At 39.0% G+C, this 13140-nt stretch overlaps 1 protein-coding gene across 1 annotated transcript in view; it reads left to right on the top strand.

Moving 5' to 3' along the window:
• Positions 1-13140, top strand: part of ADGRD1 (adhesion G protein-coupled receptor D1) — a 488370-nt gene that overhangs the window by 381717 nt on the left and 93513 nt on the right. The window contains exon 18 of the mRNA XM_044685394.1: positions 11660-11726. Coding sequence (XP_044541329.1) covers positions 11660-11726 — 67 coding nt within the window. The remainder of the gene's footprint in view (positions 1-11659; positions 11727-13140) is intronic.

The following is a 13140-nucleotide window of genomic DNA, read 5'->3' as shown; positions in this document are numbered from 1 at the left end:
AGAACCCTAGAGAATTAATTAAAATAACTCATTGAAACAATGAACATTAAAAAAGGTCCAGGATATAAAATAAACCCATACAAATCATCATATATATATATATGCATATACATGCATATATATATATATAATCTTGGGCATTATAATAATAACAGCATTTTCATATTACTGTAAGGTTTTCAAAGTGCTTTGCGAGTATTATCTTATTTGATCCTCCTAACAACTCTGGAAGATATGTGCTATTATGATCCCTATTTTATGGATGAAGGAACTGAGGCAGACAGAAGTTAAATGCCTTGCCCAAGGTCACAACAGCTAGGGAATATCTGAGGTCAGATTTGAACTCAGGTCTTCCTGACCTTGACCACTGAGAATATGGATGAAAATTAGATTGATTGGGAAATTATGGAGTAGGGGTACAAACTTCCCCAATGAAGGGAAAATCCATCTAATTTTAAAGGACTATCTGACAATTTGATCTGTTCCAATATGAATTGGGTTGCTTCCTGAAGTAATGGGATCCTCGTCAGCAAAGACTTTATCCCCCACTTCTTCATCAGCCACAACTATCAAAGACCCCAAAATAAGGCTCTCACTAACAAAATCTTTGGCACCATCAGATAAATTAACATTCCAAATGGAGATGGCTTTATTAATGGGAAAGACTTGAAGAAGAGTGATTTCCATCTTTGCTGCTGAGCCCTAAGGACCAAAGGACCTTTCCATCCTCCCTGAAGCTGTTTCCTCCTGTATATGTTGTCTCCCACCATTAGAATGTTGAGGACAGGGACTGTTGTCCTTTTATCACAGAACTTGACACATAGTAAGCGCTAATTAAATGTTCATTCATTCATTCATTCCTCATCACTTGGGGTTTTTAAGAAAGGTCAGACACTTACTTGTCAGCAACGTTATCGAGATTTATGCTCTGGGTACAGGCTGGGCTAGATGACCTCTGAAGTCTCTCCCAACACCGAAACTCTATGGTTCGATGGAATTCATCTCTCTGAGAATTTCTAAATTAGAACTCACCCTGTAGACCACATTCAGGTCACTTGGATGGTGCTGAAACTGTCCATTGAGCACACATTATCCTTGTCTCTGATCCAAGAGGGCACTAGTAAGTGGTTTCGCCCAGCTTCCTATAGAGACTGTAAGATATATACAGATGAAAAGAACTGGCTTGGCTTATGACAGCTGAGCAACCTGGAATCTATCTTCATGTCATCTTTCCATTAATTAATTTCATTACAGGCTTATGAACTACATCCTTCATTCCGACTGGTTTGCAGTTGGCGCTGGGCCTGAATAAAGGTTGATTTGCATGCAGCTCCAGGCTCTCACTTTTCTGTTATTAATTATAACAAGAATTGGAAAGCTGACCGAGAACACTTGTGAGATGGTTCTGCATAATATCAATCTCCTATTTAAAAAAAGGGAACCATTTCTTCTTTGCAGAATTTCCTACAGCTTTCACATTGGTCCTTTAATGTTTACCCTTTGTAGGAAATCTGGGTATTCCATTTTTTGGGGGGGGGGCTGGGAAAGTTGAATGTTTAGTGAGGCAACGAACACCATAGTCGAAAGAGAGAGCCTATTGAAGCGTCCTTCTATGGCCTGGAGCTTCTCCTCTTCCTTGAATTTATCCTTGGATTTATCTTGATCTTCCCCATCCCACCCTGTATAATGTCAGATGTGGCTGACCTCAAATCCTTCCCTCAAAGGGGAAAGTTTATATTATATTGAGGGAGAGAATATATGCCTAAATAAATATCTTCCTATGTGATGCATATAGTATATATCATTATAGCCAGCAAATTCTACTATATAGCACATTTACATACATATATGTATATAATTCTATATAATATGTATTATATATAATATAATAACATATGATATATAATAATATAATGTATAATGCAGTATATAATATTATATGTAATATGGGTGTATTATATATAGTAATGTATATTATATACTATATAATATATGCTATATTTTGTATAATGTACATATATAATATAGCACATATATAGTAGGAAAATATATCTAATGTATATTAAATATAATATATACATGCATTCTATAATTATATATAATGTGTATTATATATCATATATCAATCATATAACTAATAATTATATATAATGTATATTATATGTAATAAAGAACATATTATATAGTTGATAATTATATGTGATGTATGTTATATATAAGCACACATGTAGTAATTATATGTAATGCATATTATATGTAATAAGCACATAAATTGTATAGTAGATAATTATATGTAATGTGTGCTATGTATAATATAGTACACATTGTATAGTATATAGTTATACATAATGCATATTATATATAATATAGCACGTATATTGTATGGTATATAATGATGTATAATGCATACTATATAGAATATAGAATATATTCAAATACATAATTATATATGTATGATGCTTCCTTTTCTTGTCCCTGTAATAGTTTAACTCTCTATCGTCTGCCTTCTTACTTCATCATTCAACTGAAATGGTTCTCTCCAAAGTCATCAATAATCTCTTAATTGCTCAATCTAGTGGACTTTTCTCAATCCTCCTTCTTCTTGGCCTCTGGGCAGCTTTTGATGTTGTGGATTGCCTCTCTCTCCTTGATGTCCTCTTTTCTCTAGAATTCCATGTTGCTTCTCTATCTTTGCTCTTTTTCTATCTTTTTAATGGCTTCTTCTGGGTTTCCTTTGCTGAATCTTCATCTAGGCTATTAATGCTAAAGGTGGGCATCTTCTCTTCTCCTTCTGTACTCTTTCACTTGGTAAGATCATCAGCTCCCATGAATTTAATTACTATCTCTCTGCTAATGATTCTCAGCACTACTCATGGAGCTCAAAGGAATGTAGGCTTCGCTATTGGAATATTAAACTCATTTATATCCTTATATAGCGTATGGCATGTGTGCATATAAATACTAATATGCATGTGTGTATATGTATGCACCTGTACACACACACATATACATACATATTCACACATACTATCAGTTGTGGGTATCAAGAAAATCTTTGCCTTCTATCTCCCTGATACCTCACTACCTTTGTGTAATTCATGCAAAAAAAAAAAAAAACAGTTGGTGGGTGTTCCTGCTTCTCCCCCCTCCATTTCTATAAAGACAGTAGACTAGAGTGAATGAAGGGATGGACAAACCTCTGTTGGAATCCAGCTTCCACCACTTAGTTGCCGGTTATCTCTGGGCAAGTCACTTCTTTGGGAAACTTTCTTTATCTGTAAAATGGAGATCATTGTACCTCCAGTGACCATCTCTAAGGGGTCTGGGGAGGGTCAAATGATAGTAGGCCCATTATGTATTTTGCAAACTTTAAAGCACTATGCAAATACCAGTTATTATTATTACAATGGAATATTTGTGAATTGTAGTCTTGGATGATACATCTGGGAGGTGTGTGTTTGCTTCTGTGTGTGTATGGGGAGGGGAGATGGGGGAGAAAGACAGGGAGACTGACAAAGAGACAGAAAGAGGCAGAGACATTGTGGAATTCTCATTTCAGAAAAGAGAAAAGGAGCAGGGGAAGCTGGGAGAGAAAGACAGAGAGAGGCAAGAGAGACAGAGACAGAGATACAGAGAGACAGAAGAGAGGAGAGGAGAGGAGAGGAGAGGAGAGGAGAGGAGAGAAGAGAAGAGAAGAGAAGAGAAGAGAAGAGAAGAGAAGAGAAGAGAAGAGAAGAGAAGAGAAGAAAAGAAAAGAAAACAGAAAAGGAAGGGAAGGGAAGAGGGAGAGAGAAGGAGGGAGAAAGAGAAAGAAAGAAAAGGGAAGAAAAGAGATAGACAAGAGAGCGGGAGAGGGAGGAAGGAAGAGAGAGGAGAGAAGGGAAAGACAGAAAGGCAGAGGAGAGGAGAAGGCAGGAAAAGAAGGAAAAGGAAGGGGGAGAGATGGAGGGAGAGAGAAAGGAAGAGAAGGGAAGAAAGGAGAAGGGGAAGAGAGAGGGAGAGGGAGGAAAGAAGAGAGAGGAGAGAAAGGAAGGGAAAGAAAGACATATAGATACAGAGAGAAGGAGATAGAAAGAGGCAGAGGCAGGGAGAAAGAGAAAGATATACATAGTTTAATCAGGAAGTCATTTCATTGAATCAGATTCCTTTTTGAGACAGTCCTAAGCACCTTCAAACCACATTAAATGCCCTCAACCTTCAACCTCCTCCTGAGTCTACTTATAAGAAGACAGACACTCAGACAGTTGAATCACAGTGTAAAATTCCTGTTATAGGAAAAGTGCAGTCAGCCTGATGAATAGCTATTGCTGGGCAAGGGATCCAAAAGGAGAGGAAACCACAAAAGAGCCCTAGTTAGGGGTACAACAACACCTCCACTGGGCTGAGAGGGTCTCAATTTGGGGAGTGAGCTCTGGTTATTTTTTTATCTGGTTATGGGATGACAAGTTCTTCCAGACCTTGGAAATCTCCCTGTTCTGGGGTTGTATGGGGTGAGGAATTTAAATCCTAGGTCAAGCCATGCTTCTCAGTCTCTCCTATGATGCTGCATTCGGAGTGGCTGGCAGTCCCCCTCCTCTCCCTCCTCCCTCATTTGTCCTTTGGTTGCTGGGTGACTGCTGAGCCAGGAGATTGGCGGCTGAACGCTGAAGGATGTTTTATTCCCCCTTTTCAGGGTGGTAGAGTCCTCATTTCAGAAGTGAGAAGGAATTGCTGCTCAGTCAGTGAGCTGACTCACTCTCCATATTGAAAACCCATCTCCATGGTTTGATTTCATAACGTAGATTTCCATTTTTGGCCCAGAGCTGAGAATTTCACAGCTTTGCCTGTGTTGGAATCTAGGGATGACTGGATGTGATTGTTCTGAAGATGTTAGATTTGGTTAAGTCATCCTCTTTTAGTTGAGGCTCAGTGGTATATATTCATATATGCCCTGAGGAATATAGAATTTTTGGCCTGAACTTTTTGATCTCTTATCCCTTTGTCTACATTCCTCAAACAGAACTCTCAAGACAGTCACTCCAGAAAAACCAAACAAAAGAGTCCTCATTCTTTCCTTTTAATTCGGGTGAGTGCCATGACTACTTTGGTGGCAAGCATAGACTTTTTAGGTCAGAACATTGGTTCTGGCATCATAAACTTTACCACTAACTAGCTGTATGAACTTGGCCTCCTCTGGGCTTCAGCCTATTTATTTATGACATGAAGAATTTGGGATAGATGCCCTCAACGATCTTTTCAAACTTTAACATTCTGTGAACCTATAAAGATAATTAACTTTTCTTCTATTCCTGTTCCTACTTCTCTCCTCCTTTTGTCTCTACTTTCCTCACTGTCTCTTCCTAGGACATAGATCTAAAAGTGCCTGAAGAGATTAAGTAAGTTAGGATTTGAACCCAGAACTTCTGATTCTCCTTTCTGTTCCTTCTCTTCCCTTCCCTCCAATCTTCTTCTCTCTTTTTTTCCCTTCTCTCACCTCTTCCTTTTCTTTTCTAAGCCTTCATCCTGCCCTCAAGGAACTTATACCCTCTAGTAGAAGATGCCAGGTGTGTATGTATATATACAATCATCTCTTTGATATTGCAACTTTTCCCCATTGTGGTTTTGATATATTGATGATCAGCATAAGAAATTAAATAGGAATTTTTCAGGGGTGGGGGCAGTGTTTAGGGAAGCCATAGACATCACTAGAAGGCCAGCAGATGACACAGAAAAAGTTTAGAAACTTAGACATGCATACTTAACCCAAAATTTGCAATAAGGTGCTATAAACACACCATTACATAAAAGGAAAAAAGAAAAAAATTCAGACTTCTTTGGTACAAAGGAAGGGTCAGAATTTTTATATGAATTTTCCAAATCATAGGGGTGCTGCACTAACCCCCTCAATGTGGAAGGGATAACTGTGTGTGTGTGTGTGTGTGTGTGTGTGTGTGTGTGTGTGTGTGTGTGTGTGTGGCTGGCTTGTGGAACTAATCAGGAAACTGCTGATCAACTGACACACACTCCCAGAGGAGTTAATGAAATTAGAGAAAGTGAGGGATAGCTAATGGGGACAACAAAGTGTTAATGTCATTAAGGAAGTAAAAAGAAGGGCTTTCACTTTGTTACTCCTTTAGGACTTGTGAAGAAACTCTCCTTGATAGAATTAGAGGGTATCTGAGAGCCCTTGGCTCAGAAGGCTTAGCCATAGTCCTAATAACCTTTTAAAAAGTGAAACAAATTGTCTAAGCAAGTGGTAGAGATAACTCCAAGGAATCTGACTTCTGGCGCCAGGGGAGAAGGAAGAGCTAAGCTCTTGTGAGGCATTGATCTTTGCTTTCACTCTTGTGCCTCTCGGATAGTGGGCAATGGGAATAGAGGGGAGAAAATTTCTTCCACCTGCCAGTGGTCATGGTTTATCACAACAGAACTTTCTACTGAGTAGGAGACATCACACTTAGCATGGAGCTGGCCCAGAAAAATAGTAATCAAAGCAGGAAACACCTTGGAGGAGTGTGATCTCTGGCAGCTCTAGCCTTAAAAGAGAGTTAGACCTGGCAGTTGAGAGTAGAGCTGGGGTAGAGAAGCAGTTCATGGGACATCGGGTAAGTGACTTTCCCAGAAGAAATTATGTAAGTAGTAAGGGAGTAAGGGGTAGGGGAAGCAGTGTTTAAGTAAACCTTAAAGTGTCTTATAAATGTTAGCTATTGCAAATTGCACTTCTGCCTTGAAAGAAGGAATATCTTCCTTCTGAAGTTCCAATATAATGATAGGTTCAGTCCTGGTTCTCTCTTATCCCATGATCCTGGACTAGAAGTCAAAGACTTAACAAAGAGCTTTAGATAATGAATCTCTATGAAATATACAATCAGGCTTCTTTTATTTCCTTCTGATTTACTCTAGTTACAAGAATTATTTACCCGAAATGCCTAGAGAACATATTTATTTGGAGAGCAACATGTCTGAATTACAATAGCAGAGTGAATGTGAGAGCACTTTCCTTTATTTTATTTATTTATTTATTTAGTTTGGGTTTACACTTCAATATTCTGTTGTAACAATTGGGGAAAATTGTGTTTTTAGGGCTGTTGACTGTGTGTGTTCACAGTGAGCCAAAGACTGATTATACCACATTCCATCTGCATATATTTTACTAACTTGACAGCAAATTCTCTATTTGGTTTTCTTCTTTGCAAGCTAAAATGGTTAGCTAGTCAAGCTAAAAATTCTGGATATATATCATTTTCCCAGGGATATGGGATGGGCAGCCACCTATTTGGAGGAATGAGGGTTTCAGGAAAATGAAATCAAAGAGAAACACACAAGGAGGAATGCTCAGATTTATTTCTACACAATAGGTCATATTTTTCTTTAGCCTTAGCAAAAATCATGACCAGTAGCTATAGTAAGTGATGGGGCCAAGGACCTCATCTCTTTCCTCTCTGGTTACTAGGAAACCTCAAAGAGTAAGGCATGGCTCAATTGCCTAAAAGAATCAGCCCTAGAAACATGGTGAAGCCCCCTGGGAAACAAAATAATAAAGAATGCTAATATCCCAAAAGGAGACATCTGAAGATTATAGAATTAGAGCTGGACTTTAGAAGTCATTGAGTCTCACCTTATTTTGTGGATAAGGACACATTCCCAGAGGGGTTTTAACTTGCCCAGGGTAGAATAGCTAATAAAAGTCTGAGGAGGGACTGAATACAGCTCTTCCCATGTCCAAGTCCAGTATCCTCTTCATGTTACCAAATTCAAAGGATTTTATCCAGCCTGTATATACTTATAATTCTCATTTCCCCTGTTAGAACATAAACTTCTTGTAAATAGGGGATCTTCCATTCCCTGCATTTCTATTTTCAGTGCCTAGAGATTTGATAACTGATTGGATATTGAGGATGAGAGAGTGAGGAATAAAAGATGACATGAAGTTTGTGAGTGTGGATAACTGGGAATACAGTGGTGTCCCTGCCAGTAATAAAATGTTAAGAAGAAGAGAGGGTTTGGGGGGAAAGAAAATGAGCTCAGGTTTAAATATGTGATGTTTAAGGTGTCTATAGGACATCTTGTCCAAGATATCCAATAGATGGAAATGTGAAACTGGAAATCAGGAGAGAGGTTAGCGCTGGATAAATAGATGTGAGAATATTTGCATAGAGATGATAATTGAATCTATGGGAGCGGAAGAGATCACAAAATGAAATGATGTAGAAGAAGAGAAGAGAGTCAGAACAAAGCCTTACGGGATGCCTACAATTAGCAGGTATGATTTGGATAAAGCTCAAGAAAAGTGAGAAAGATTGATAAAACAGGAGGGAAGAGAACCAGGGAACGACAGTGTCAGGACAACCTAGACAGAAGAAGAGTATCAGGGAGAAGAGGGTGATCTATAGTTTCCAAGGTCACAGAGAAGTCCAAAAGGATAAGGGTTGAGAAAAGGCTGTTAGGCATGGGTTTAAGTGAATTGCCCAAGATCAAATAGTCAAATATGAGAGGCAGGACTTAAGCTCAAGTCTTCCTGACTCTGGGCTGGTTTTCTATCCTGCACATTACCTTGCCTTCCCAGACTTCACACTTGTCCTCATTAAATTCCAACTTATTACATTCTGCTACTATTCTAGTCTAAGGTCTTTCCTGATCTGGACTCTGTTATTCAGTGTGTTTTGTCACTCTCTCTGCTCTTCTTTATTCTCTGTTGTATACTTTACCCTATTGGCCATGCTCTATTTGACTCTATTCTCTTGGAGAGTCATTTATTAAGCACCTGCTAGATGCTGAGTTAGAGATGAGACACTGTGATGAATGAGAAATTATTTGTAATCAAAAAGAACTTGTAGTCTAGTAAGGGGGATAAACTCCCAGGAATATGGTGATGATAATCCCTCTGCCCTCTGTTTTGATCCGACCACATGTTTAGTTCAGGCACCACAGCTTAGAAAAGTCAGAGATAAGCTGGATAACATCCAAAGGATAGTCATCAACATAGTGCCATGTCATTTGGGGACGTTTTGAAGCATCTGGGACTGTTTAGCCCAGAATAAAGAATGATGGACAAAAATGAAGGACTTTCATGTGCAAGAGAGATTAGATTTGTTCTATTTGGCCCCTGGGGATAGAACCCAAGATGAAGAGGGATGGGGCCCAAGGGTGCATAGAAGTTGCATAATGGAAACTTTAAGTTCATTATTGGAGTGTCCTGGGAGTGGGAAAGTTTCCTAACAATAAGGTTGGTCCCAAACTGGAATGAACCAATTCAAATGAAAGTGAGTTCTTCCCCATTGGAGGCATTCAAGCAAAAACTGAATGGTACCCATCAATTAATCATTTGGCAAGCATATATTTAGGGGCTTCTATGGGGCAGGCACTGTGTTGAGCACTGGGAATATAAAGACAAAAATGAAATGTTCCCTTCCCTCAAGGAGCTTACTTTCTATCATGGAGGTCAACCTAGGCATATAAAAATATATCACAAATATATATGTATATAGTAAATACAAGATTACAAGCAAGAGGAATATCTTGGAGTGGAGGAAGCAGGGTCTGGGGAATCAGAAGAAAGAAAGTGAATACTTGAGATGAATTTGGAAGGAAGCTAGGGATTTCAGAAGTGGAGGCAAGGAAGGAGTTAATTACAGGCAGGAGGCATGGAGATGGTAGACAGAATGTTGTGCGTGAGGCAACGGCACAAAGGCCAATTTTGCTGAAATATGGAATAAGTGGAACAGACTTGCGAGGAGCATTAAACATGGGTCAAAGGAGGGAGCCATTAGAGTGTATTGAGCTGGGGAGTGACGTCGATGATCATACTTGTGCTTTAGGAATGTCTTTTTGGAAGTTGTGTAGATTGGTGGGTTGGAGAAGGGAAGACATCACTTGGGAAGAATCAATTGCAATAGATCCATTGATCCTTGGGAGGGACATTAGAATGGAGATTCCTTTTCAGGATTAGAGGTCTGCCTTTGTCCCTTCTAACTTGAAAATTTTGTGATTTTGATGCTCCTATCTGGGGAATAAAGTCTTTCCCTGAGACGTACTAAAATTGACTTGTAAGATCCAGCAGTAAACTAAAAAGGGAAGAAGAGGCCAGGAGAAGTAGGATAAAAAAAGGCTATTATTCCAAGGCAAATCCTCCCCCGAAGTCTTCGGTGTTTCTCAGGCCTCCCCAGCCTTTCTGCAAACAAAACCCAACATACACATTCATAAGACCCAAAACTTGAGCTGAGAAACCGTGGGTGATATGAGTTTATACAAATCAACTAACAACAATAGCAAAAACACCCAAATTGCAGCAATTTCTATCCAGTGCCTTGTAGCTAATAACTGTCGTCTTAGGCACTCAACCAAGTGATAAAATCCATTACCAGCCCTCGGCCCAGTTGAATTTCTCTCTGGGGCAGCATCAGCAGCCCTGCAGTCACTCAAAAGATGCACAGGCTTGAAGGAAGAAGATTTTGCATTTCCTTCAAGAGCCAGGGCCATGTCAAGAATTCTCATAAGCCTAGACTGCTCCAAAATGCTTCCCCTATAGAAACCAGATTTCTGGCCCAAGTAGTAACGAGGCATTTATAGATGAGGTTATTTGTGATTACAAAGCACTTCCCTCCCAACAAACCTGGGAGGGAGGTGAGGATTTTTATTGTTATATTCGTTTATTATTATTTTTTACATGAGAACATTGATGCTCAGAGATAGAAAGGGACAGGAGTACAGGTCTGATCATGCTCAAAAATATTCACTGGTTCTCCATGAAATTCCAACTCCTTAGCTGCCATTTAAAGCCCTTTATTTAATCTGACTCTTGTTTCCCTTTCTAGATACTTCATATTAGTTTCCTTCATTTTATCTCCTATCCAACTAGATTGAACCATGAGTGCTTTATCCACTATATCACCTTGCTGTCCTAACAGCATATTTTTTTTAACCTTTACCTCCTCTCTTAGAATTTAATACTAATTTCAAAACAGAATAGTGGTAAGGGCTGAGCAATTGAGGTTAAGTGACTTGCCCAGGGTCATATAGCTAGAAAGTGTCTGACACTAGATTTGAACTCAGGAAGAGGAGTCAATTCTCCCATTTAGAATGCAATTTTCTTGAGGGCAGGAACTGTTTATTTTATTTTATTTGCCTTCTGTATATTCCCAGGATTTAGCACAGTGTCTGACATACCATTAATAAATGTTTGTTAACTCTACTTAACATGAATTCTTATTCATTGTTTGATTGTTTAGCCCATAGCCATCTCCTCTGGGATATTTTTTATTTCATGAGTATATCTTGTCCATGCCCAGATAGATTATGAACCCCTGGATGGCATGGGACAGTGTTGTGTTTCTTCTACAGCTTTGGGGACTGGGTACCTAGATGGCACCATGAATAGAGCTCCAGTTGTGGAGTCAAGAAGACCTGAGTTCAAATTTGGCTTCAGATACTTCCTTGCTGTGTGATCTAGGGCAAGCCATTTAACTCTTTCTCAGTTTTCTTATCTGTAAAATGAGCTGGAAAAGGAAATGGCAAACTACTCCAGTATCTTTGCCAAGAAAACCCCAAATGTGGTCATGGAGGGTCAGACAAACTGAAGAACAACAGGCAGGCAGTTAGTAGATGTTTGCTGAATAAATGATTGAAGTAATGAAAATGAAAGAAAAAGACACATACTTTCTTCTGACTTTATTTTTTACAGGCTCTCCAATTGTGATCTGCATCATTTCTGTATCTTCTAGCATGGACAACTACGGAGAAAAATTCAAGTAAGGAATGATAATTGTCACTTTATTCAGAGTATGATGTTTGGTTGACTTTATGGGATATCTTTTCTGGGGATCTGCTCTGAGAGTTGCTCAAGAGCTTTTTGGAAGGTGACTTCTCCTCTTAAATGACCTCTGAACATTTTTGCAGGCCATTCAGAACCAAATCCCTCCACTTGTTAAAAAGCTTCTCTTCCTCCAAGGGCCACTTTTCTCCAAAAAAGCTTTTCTTATCTCTTCAGCTAATAGGTATCTCTTTTCAATCAAATTTCTTAGTACAGGATCTGTGGACCTACCATTTGCTCTTAAATCACATTCTACTTTTGTATTATTGGTAGTAACTCCTTTGTGAGAGAACAAACTCCTGGAAGGCATCAATGGTGCCATATTTAAAAAGCAAAGAGCTTTAATGGCTAGAAGTCTGAACTTGGAGCCAGATCTGAATCCATATCCAGGCTCAGATATTGACTAACTTTAAGGCTTTGGGAACTCATGCTTTTTCTTAATCTAAATTTCCTCAGCTGTCAAGTGGGGATCATAATGTTTAGTTAAATAAATAAAGTATCTATTAAACATTTACTATATGGTTATTCATCCTAAGATCATATACATGGCTGAAGAGGAAGCTTAGAGAGCATTGGAGCACAGATTTAGAGACAGACAGGAAGGACCTTAGAGATCATCAAATCGAATCTCTTCATTTTATAGAGGAAACAAAAGCTTTTCTTAGGCACCTACTGTGTGCCATGAACTATGCTTTGTGCTAGAGATATAAAAAGAGCAAAAGACCAAATTTTTTTTTTAAAACCTCACCTTCCATCTTGGAGTCAATACCGTGTATTGGCTCCAAGGCAGAAGAATGGTATGGACTAGGCAATGGGAGTTAAGTGACTTGCCCAGGGTCACACAGCTGGGAAGTATCTGAGGTCAAATTTGAACCCAGGATCTCCCATCTCTGAGCCTGGCTCTCAATCCACTGCGTCACCTAGCTGCCCCCAAAAGACCAAATTCTTACCCTTAAGGAGCTCACAGTCTAATTAAATGACTTTCTCAGAGTTACTCAACTTAAAAGTATCTGAGAAAGGATGTGGTCATATAACCTTCATCTAGATCACTTAACCCAGAACTTTCATTTAAGAAAAGAAATGTGAACATGTAAAACCCAGTGGAATTGCATGTTGGCTATGGGAGTGGGGCTGGAGGAAGGGAGGGAAAGAATATGAATCATGTAACCATGGAAAAGTTTTCATAATTAATCAATAAGATAAAAATAAATAAAAAACTAAAAAAAAATGTGAGAATAGTTAGGTGGCTCATTGGATTAAGAGTTAGGCATAGAGACAGGAGGTCCTGGGTTCAAATATGACATCAGATGCTCAGAGACCCTGGGAAAATCATCTGACCTCCATTGCCTGGC

This window comes from Gracilinanus agilis, chromosome 1, assembly GCF_016433145.1.
Source record: "Gracilinanus agilis isolate LMUSP501 chromosome 1, AgileGrace, whole genome shotgun sequence".
Taxonomy (NCBI): Eukaryota; Metazoa; Chordata; class Mammalia; order Didelphimorphia; family Didelphidae; genus Gracilinanus; species Gracilinanus agilis.
Note: the sequence above shows the minus strand (reverse complement) of the source record. Positions and strands in the feature narration are given on the sequence as shown.